The following is a 10,101-nucleotide window of genomic DNA, read 5'->3' on the forward strand; positions in this document are numbered from 1 at the left end:
TCCTAACCGAATAGGGTCGGTTCGGTTCTGGTTAACCGAACCGAAACAGAATTAAAAAAAAATAAAAAAATTATGCAGTTCATAGCCTATTTCTCACTGTGCCCCAACAACATCCGCTGCTTCTCCTCCGTATCAAGCTCGTACAACACCGATTTCGTCTCCGGCACGTACCCCTGCTCCATCATCTCCTCCGACAGCTTCACCACCAAAGCATGGACCAGCTCAATTTGAGGATTCACCTCGTCCACAGACCTAATTGAGTACACCATTTTCTTCGCTTCAATCCAGCAGCATCCCGGTACCTTCTGCAGCCCCTTCTCTTCCAACACCTTCTTCACTCTCTTCACCTCGTCCCACATTTTCGCCTCTGCATATATCCCAGCAAGAAGCACATAGTTCCCTGCATTCGTGGGCTCGAGCTCAAATAGCATCCTGCTCGCCCTCTCTGCAAGCTCCACGTTGCAATGAATCATGCGCGATCCGAGGAGAGCACCCCACACCATCGCCCCTGGCTCATCTCGCCTATCGGCTATGATCTGAGCCGCTTCCTTTAGTCTATTAGCTCTGCCAAGAAGATCCACAATGCAAGCGTAATGCTCCACGCTAGGGCGAATCCCATGCTCTCTCCTCATCGAATCAAACAACGATTTTCCTTCATCAACGAATCCAGAATGGCTGCAAGCTCCCAACACACTGATTAACGTTACTGGAGTAATTCGGTTCCAATCGGTTACCGAGTAGACGCCTTAATTTTGGAACCAAACAGAACCGATAACCGAATTTGTCGGTTATCGGTTAACCGAGAAGTGTGATATTCGGTTTGGTCATCGGTTAACCGACTAACCGATGACCGAATTACATGCCCTAACTGGAAGTGTCGTCAATCTCAATCCAAATACATTTATTTTGACCGTCAAAACATTAATCCATACTCTGAGTTTATCAGTTTAATAGATTTACAAAATTAATATTCTCTCGTCCCGTAAAAAAACTATGCATTTTTTTTGCAGAGAGATTAGAATTAAACAAGGGAAGAATACATTAGGAGAAACAATATAAAATAGAGTGAACTATATAAAAAGGGAACAATATAAATACTTTACTTTTGCACAAAAATGGTATTCCCTCCGTTTCTTGTTAAGAGCATCTCCAAGGGGAGAGATAAATGGAGAGGTAAAGTTAGATAACTACCATATTTACCTTTTTTGCATGAAAAATCATTCTCCAATGGAAGAGGTATTTGAGAAGGTATTATACTTTTTCCCATTTTGAAGAGGTATCTTTACCTCTCCATCAATGGAGAGGTAAAATCTTATAACTACCAAATTTGCATTCTTTTCATGAAAAATCATTCTGCAATGGAAAAGGTATTTGAGAAGATATTACACTTTATATTTTTAACGCATTTTGTAGTATTATTTTATTTTTTTAAAATCATTTACCTTTCTATATACCTTTTTCTTTAGAATGTATTACTTTTTGAAAGGGTATATTTCATTTTTTGAGAAGGTAAATAGATGATATACTTCTTCCATTTGCCTTTCCTTGTTGGAGATGCTCTAATAGAGACATTTCTTTTCGACACGGAGTTTAAAAATAATGTGTTAAAAGAATGGTGGAAAAAGTAGAATAAAGTAAGAGAGATGAAGAGAGAATAAATTAAAAGGGAGAATTACTTTTTGCCAAAAATAGAAATGACTCAATTAATTTGAAACTTCCTGAAATAGAAAAATGACTCTATTAACATGGAACGAAGGGAGTACATGATCTTTGTTTTATATCGTATTTTTATTTGAATATCATATTTTTAGGACCTGATGTTAATTTTGACCCAAAATATCCCCTAAAAATCATATTTTTACATTTTTGCCATGAAGGACATTTTGGACGTGCACAAAAAGAGGACCTAAAATGATATATATATATATATATATATATATATATATATATATATATAGGGTCATGATCTATGGCAAACACCTCTTAACCATATAACTAGAGAACAAATAATAGCCACAAGATCAAAAAAATCAAGGGATAGTATTAATTTTTGAATTTAATGAGATATTAGTTCCCTCAATCACAAATTTACTCCACAATAATAAGGCGGGGGTATAATGGTCATTGCACATCCAAAATTAGATTACATCATTGACATTTGAAAAAGAAACCGCATTCTTCTCTTCTCCTCCTCTTCCTTCTTCTGCAAAATAGTTCTCAGCTCTCCTACCGCCGATTCGTCCGATTGAAGAGGAATTCGATTGGAAATTATCAATATTTTCGCGATTCAAGTGACTCTCTTTCCCCGACGAAGGAATCTGCATCGGTGTCTCCAATCATCACTCTTCCAGCGGCCAACAACACCGCCACCGTCAACAAGGCGGCGGCGGCGCTCCGGAAGGAGCTCATCGCGGTGATCAAGGAGAAGAAGGAGGCGATGGCCAAGGGCGGGCCGCTCTACGACATCTTGTCGCACATGATCGTGGCATCTGACCCCGAGCGGGAACACACAGATCTATGATATAATTTAGCCTGCATTTCCCAATTTATCTTCTGTTTTTCTTAGTTTTGATTTCCTTTAATTAGGGAATTAACATTAGGTGATAAGCTATCGTTGCAATTTTTATGATGGGATGTAGTGTAGTATTTGAATTTTGTGAGATTTTAGCTATGCATTTCAGATGTAGCCCCTTTCTGTTTCTTCTTGCTCTGATCTAATTATAATATCAATGTTGAATTGTCCCAAAAATAATCATGCTAAGAGTGAAGAGTGAAGTAAAATCATGCTAAGAGTGATGTGTTTTGTAAACAAGAGTGAAGTAAAATCAGAACAAGAGTGATGTGTTTTGTGAACAAGAGTGAAGTAAAATCAGAACAAGAGTGAAGTGAAATCAGAACAAGAGTGATGTGTTTTGTGAACAAGAGTGAAGTGAAATCAGAACAAGAGTGAAGTGAAATCAGAACAAGAGTGATGTTTTGTAAACAAGAGTGAAGTAAAATCACAATAAGAGTGATGTGTTTTGTGAACAAGAGTGAAGTAAAATCATAATAAGAGTGATGTGTTTTGTGAACAAGAGTGAAGTAAAATCAGAACAAGAGTGATGTGTTTTGTGAACAAGAGTGAAGTAAAATCAGAACAAGAGTGATGTTTTGTAAACAAGAGTGAAGTAAAATCAGAACAAGAGTGATGTGTTTTGTGAACAAGAGTGAAGTAAAATCAGAACAAGAGTGAAGTGAAATCAGAGCAAGAGTGATGTGTTTTGTGAACAAGAGTGAAGTGAAATCAGAACAAGAGTGATGTGTTTTGTGAACAAGAGTGAAGTGAAATCAGAACAAGAGTGATGTGTTTTGTGAACAAGAGTGAAGTAAAATCAGAACAAGAGTGAAGTGAAATCAGAACAAGAGTGATGTGTTTTGTGAACAAGAGTGAAGTGAAATCAGAACAAGAGTGATATGTTTTGTGAACAAGAGTGAAGTGAAATCAGAACAAGAGTGATGTGTTTTGTGAACAAGAGTGAAGTAAAATCAGAACAAGAGTGATGTTTTGTAAACAAGAGTGAAGTAAAATCACAAGATACATCAGTAACATTAAACGTAGACGGAAACTAACTATATCGAAGACGAATCTTAGAGCCTACAGCCACCGCGCCCCGCTCTTGTTCCGAAACTCCGCTTCTCTTCTACGGCAGCTCATCGTTGCGTCTCCTTACCCGCCGACGCTGATTCCGGTGAGTCCGACGTAGAGGTAGGTTTTGATTTGGGGTTTTTTCAGCATTGGCGCGACGATTGAATCCGCCAACAGCCCCTCCGCCCCGATCGCCTTTGCCAGCTCCCCCACCGCCGCCAGTATCCTCTCCGGCGCCACCCCCCAGCTCAGAATTACGATTTGGAAGAAGAAAGGATCGCAGATTTGGAAGATTTCGCGTAATTTGATCGCATGTTTTAATTCAGAAAGTAATTTCCAAAAATACCCTCAGCATATTTTATTTTATTAAAATTAATAATATTTGTTCCATTAAGATGTGTGGCTGAGATTTGTTCTCTAGTTATACCCTTAAAAATAGTTATATCTTGATCACTACCCTATCTATATATATATATATATATATATATATATATATATATATATATATATATATATATATATATAGAGTAGTGATCTAGGGCAAAAGCCCCTTAAACCTATAACTAGAGAACAAATTATAGCCACAAGATCAAGAAAATCAAGGGCTAGTATTAATACATGTAATTTTCTAATTTAAGGTCAAATTAGTTCCCTCGATCACAAATTTACTCCACAATAACAAGGTGGGGTATAATGGTCATTGCATAGCCAAAATTCTGCTTCGTGAACTGCTTCGAATCCTCTGCAGAGCCAAAATTATGCTTCGTGAACTGCTTTGAATCCTCTTAGGGTTGACTGCTTCTCTATCACCAAAACTGGCATGCGATTTCAAAATCGGAATCGGAATCGGGCGCGGCAGAGTCGTTTTGAAGGGATAAAGAGATCTCCCGCCGCCTGTGTTGATCGGAGATTGCAGCGCGTTTGAAGGGGCGGCGGCATAGTGGTTGCAGAAAGTTTTACAGAAGAAAATTATGTTGATCCTCTCCCTCTGCACATTTGATTATGCATTCTGTTGAAATCAGTCGATGATAGCTCGAGAAGCAACAGAGTGGTAGTGTTTGTATGGTTAAAACAAGTTGGTTGATTAGTTTGTTATGAGAGCTGGAGCTGATCCCATGTGATGAGTTTTGATATTTTATTCACACAGAGAAGACGACCTACTTATTTTGTGGAAGAACTCGAAATGAAGAATAAATTTGGAGCTGATGTTAGTAACCAAGGAGGATAGTTGGTTAATTGTTGTTGTTATAAAAATGTTTAGTCACTACTTAATCTATTGAATTTAATATCTTTCTAGAAAGTGTGCTATTTTTCCAATCTTAATTTAATTCTACGTTTATCTTTAATTACTCTAATGATGTGATTTTTTGATATAGTGATGTATTTTATTAACAACAGTGAAGTAAAATCATGCTAAGAGTGATGTGTTTTGTAAACAAGAGTGAACTAAAATCATGCTAAGAGTGATGTGTTTTGTGAACAAGAGTTAAGTAAAATCAGAATAAGAGTGATGTGTTTTGTGAACAAGAGTGAAGTAAAATCACAGTAAGAGTGATGTGTTTTGTGAATAAGAGTGAAGTAAAATCACAGTAAGAGTGATGTGTTTTGTGAACAAGAGTGAAGTAAAATCAGAGTAGGAGTGATGTTTTTTGAGAACATAAGTGAAGTAAAATCAGAATAAGAGTGATGTGTTTTGTGAACAAGAGTGAAGTAAAATCAGAATAAGAGTGATGTGTTTTGTGAACAAGAGTGAAGTAAAATCAAAATAAGAGTGATGTGTTTTGTGAACAAGAGTGAAGTAAAATCAGAATAAGAGTGATGTGTTTTGTGAACAAGAGTGAAGTAAAATCACAGTAAGAGTGATGTGTTTTGTGAACAAGAGTGAAATAAAATCACAGTAAGAGTGATGTGTTTTGTGAACAAGAGTGAAGTAAAATCAGAGTAAGAGTGATGTGTTTTGTGAACAAGAGTGAAGTAAAATCATGCTAAGAGTGATGTGTTTCGTAAACAAGAGTGAAGTAAAATCATGCTAAGAGTGATGTGTTTTGTGAACAAGAGTGAAGTAAAATCATGCTAAGAGTGATGTGTTTTGTAAACAAGAGTGAAGTAAATCATGATAAGAGTGATGTGTTTTGTAAATAACAGGAAATGGTTTTGATAGTTTTAATCGATGGATTTTTGTATTTTTTGATTTCATAAATAGTTTAATTTTGTAAATAATAACAGAACATTTCTTTTAAATCATTCGAGCTATTGGCTATTGCCCATTAGTTTTAAGGAAAATTCACATCATTTTTTCATTGGAAAAATGCACCACATGTGATTAGAATTCAATGAGATACATGGTAATCACTTATTTGATAAAATCTTATGGAAAAAAGTGGCAATGTTGTAACTTTTCTCAGTATTTGATAATTACGTGGCTCCATAGAAGATAACTGAAATCAACGGATTTCTACAACCACTAGTCTGTTTTCTTCCTCCTCCCCTCTCTCTGCAATCTCTCTGCAAAATCTCTCTCTCAAAAATCACAAACACACGCAGAGAGCTGAATTGAGTAGCTCCGCGTACATGGCGTCAAGCAGCTACACTTCTCTGTGTTCTTCTCCCCCATCTCTCCCCACCAGACTTTCGCCATCCCCAAAACAAAGCGCCACATCTCTGAAGCTCAATCACACCAAAACCGCCTCATTTCTCATCGCATCACCCCTGCCAAGAGTCTCCAATTCCTCGAATCCCAGCTCCAGAAATTGATCCCATATTTAATTTTCATAATATATTTTACGAAAATACCCTTGGCCTATTTTATATTATTAAAATAAATAATATTTATTCCATTAAGATGTGTGGCTGAGATTTGTTCTCTAGTTATACACTTAAGATTAGTTATACCTTGATCACTACCCTATATATATATATATATATATATATATATATATATATATATATATATCTTATGTATCTTTTTTATTAATTATTATTAATATTATTATTATTATTATAATAGTTAAGAGCATCCACAATTGCGGACGTCCGACCGGCGAGCGGATCGTCCGTCTAGGACGTCCACTATTGGGGCGGAAATCAGATCGACGGAAGAGGGGTCGTCCGCGGTCATGCGCGGACGTCCGTCGGGATGTCCGTCTTCTCGTCCGCTATTGTGGTGACTCGACGGACGTCTCGGGGGGACATCCCAATTTTTGATATTTTTTCAAAACTCTATATATACGATTCGTTGCACTTCGTTTCATTTGCACCACGGACGAGCAACCGGCTAACGCATGTATTATCATGCACAACCTGATCGTCGAAAATGAAGGCCTAAAAGAAAAACATATCCTAAAACAAAAACATATCATACCGTCCCATTCGGCTAGCGGCAAACTATACAGATTCAAGGCATAACATGTACTTTGTGTGACATCCATGACCCAAAACATGCATCATATTTGCATATTTGTGCATTTTATTATGTTTTGCACATTTTATTATCCTTCAAATTATAGAGACATTAAATGGACATCATTTAGGATAGCATTTTTTTTCTATTTTTGTTACTGAAAAATTAATATAGCTATAAAATAAGGTACGTAAATTATAGGTTGTTATCACCATGAAATAGTTAATTTTGATTCATGCATGCACTAAATATGCACATATGTACTAGTTACTTTGGGATTTGATATTCCATACACACACATCTAATACATATATTTGTATTTCATTAAAATTATGGGTGCGCAAAGTGTTTTCTTAGTTACTTTGGGATTTGATATTCTATACACATACACATCTAATACATATATTTGTATTTCATTAAAATTATGGGTGCGCAAAGTGTTTTCTTTTAGTACGCATTAATTTTATTATATTTATTTAGAGTTGTACATTGTGGATAACACAAATTAGCTAGTACACGTGTTTCCCTATAGCTACAATAGTTGTCATCTTAAAATTCATCAAACAACAAGTGTCATCTAATTAGATAATGTAAAATTAGATAACTTTTATTTATTTATTTTGTTTGGTTTTTCAAATTATTAAGTCGGCAAAAACCGAGACTTATTTTTCATACTACTATGATATATACTCTATAGGAATACAAGGAAAAAAAATAAAAACTTGGAAGAAAAATAAAGGAAGGGAAATAAAACTAGAAGAGAGGTAAATGAGAAAAATCTCACGCAGGCACACACAGATTCGTATTTATTCGTATTCCTACATATTAAGAGTTCTTTGTGTAAATTTTATTTGTTTGCAACCATTAATTTATAGGGTCGGAGCTTTTAAATCAGAAGTCAGAATCACGACTTCGGTAAAATTTTCTGTCGTAAGCAGGTCTGTATAAATCACACTTTTAGTTTTACATGTTTTCTGTTATTGATTGCTAGGTGTTAAATTGGAGTGAATATTTGAATTATATGATGTGAGCCTGAAATGTTTATGTGTTATTTGATATTGATGGTGTAATATGATGTGGATATGTGATTTGTGCAATGTATATGTTTATCTATAGTATTGGAGTTAATTGGTGCAATGTATGGATATGTAATTGGTGCAATGGATATGTTCGACATATGACATTAGAATTATTCGCATCATGTGATTAAAGAGGATATGTGACAGTCTTGCTCTGAATCTGATATACAATAGCAATGGACCTACGGGTCATATACAATGATAATAGACCTACTGGTCAAAGCAAAAGATCAAAGAGGGACCTTCCTGGAAAGGTCAATACAAAGAGCAAAGAGGGGCCTTCGTGGAAAGGTCAAATAAATATAAAGGACTTACGGGTCGTATACAATGAAAATCACGGGGCAGATACAAGGCTTGATTAGTCACATAATATTAAAAAGGATCATAAAGGCGTATGCATATGGATGTGAAATTGTTTATGATATTTGTTGTTTCTAGTTATAGGGTAGTGATAAAATGCAAACTCATATGTTATACAAACTCCAAACTTTTCAACACAATGTCAACACAGTGTAAATTTTAAGATTTTAGTGTCAACACAATGTCAATACAATGTCAACACAATATCAAAACAATGTCAACACGGTGTCAACTGTTGACACTGTACTGATATTTTCTGTTGCTATTATTTTATAATCTGTTGATATTTTTAACAGTTCAGATCATAGTTTGGAGTTTGTACAATATTTAGAGTTTGCATTTGATTACATTCCTCTAGTTATATATATATATATATATATATATATATATATATATATATATATATATATATATATATAGGGAGATGATCAAAATAAGTATGTGTTTAAATCCAGAAATGCAGACCAAATCTCAGCCTTAGGATTAGATGATCTAATGGTCAATAATTAACCAAAAACACGGAAGGTCATAATTAAGCAATTTTAGGTCATATTATAATATTTTGATTTAATGTCATACTAAGATCGTTTTAGGTCATGCTTTGTTAGCATGACCTACAAATTACCTAATTATGACCTAAAAATGCCCTAATTATGATATTGTTATGCGTTTCTGTATTTAAATCCAATTTTGCATAGATCAAAACCCTATATATATATATATATATATATATAGGTCCATGATCAATTGAGATTTTTTAGGCTAATTGAGAAATGAGATGCAATATTAGCCACTCATTTTTATTAAATGAGTGGTCCAGAATTTGCCACATGAAAAATATTTTTAGATTAATTAATTATAAAAGGGCGGAATGGTAATTTCATGTTTAAAATGGGTTGTTCAGCTTGTGTTCTCCCTCTCCTTCCCAAATCACCGACGCAGATCCACGACCCTCACGTCCGCGCGGCCCTTCCTCCTCGCCCTGAGGCGGCGCCGCTCCTCCTCCGTCAGGAAGCCGTCGCTGATCTGGCTCGCCGGGATCGAGAGGCGGTTGTGGTTTTTGCTCACGTCGGTGCGGAACAGCTCCTTCTGAATCACCAGCGTCGCCGGCGCCGTCAGCTCCTTCCCGCGCGCCATCTCCTCGATCGCCCTCCTGAATTCCTCCGGCAGCTGCGGCGGCAGCGGCCGATCATGTTCCTGATGCGGCGAATTTTGCCTTATACTCCTCGGCGGCGCTAATTTGGATTGCGCGCTGCGCGGCAGCGGCGAGTACGTCGAATTTGTGGCCTTCTATTGTGAACAACAGAACAAGTCTTCCACATCTTTCAATGTTAAATCCCTAAATCCCATGAAAATCTGTCTCTGCGGCGTTTCTCGGATGTTGTTTATTTGTTGAAAATCTGCGGCATTGGCTGTTGGTTTTTGGGTGAACAAATTTGCTGTTGACATTATACTGAAACTTCAGTTGTAGACATTTGCTGTTGACATGTTGAAATGTAGGAGATGCTGGTTTGTTGACATTGTGAATTGAAGATGAAAATTTAGGATGACATTTTGTAGGTGCCTTTGGAGGTCTGTTGACATATTGACATTTGCGTTGCTAGTGACATTTCTCTGAAATTTATGAATACATTATG

General features: G+C 36.2%; 1 protein-coding gene across 1 annotated transcript; it reads right to left on the reverse strand.

Moving 5' to 3' along the window:
* Positions 1–86: 86 nt before the first annotated feature.
* Positions 87–9,601, reverse strand: LOC121789153 (pentatricopeptide repeat-containing protein At3g46790, chloroplastic-like). The gene is made up of 2 exons (XM_042187659.1): positions 9,399–9,601; positions 87–675 (listed from the first exon to the last, which is right to left on the reverse strand). The coding sequence occupies exons 1-2, from the start codon at positions 9,599–9,601 to the stop codon at positions 87–89; spliced, it is 792 nt and encodes a 263-aa protein (XP_042043593.1).
* Between the last annotated feature and the right edge of the window lie 500 nt (positions 9,602–10,101).

This window comes from Salvia splendens, unplaced genomic scaffold, assembly GCF_004379255.2.
Source record: "Salvia splendens isolate huo1 unplaced genomic scaffold, SspV2 ctg152, whole genome shotgun sequence".
NCBI classification, from domain to species: domain Eukaryota; kingdom Viridiplantae; phylum Streptophyta; class Magnoliopsida; order Lamiales; family Lamiaceae; genus Salvia; species Salvia splendens.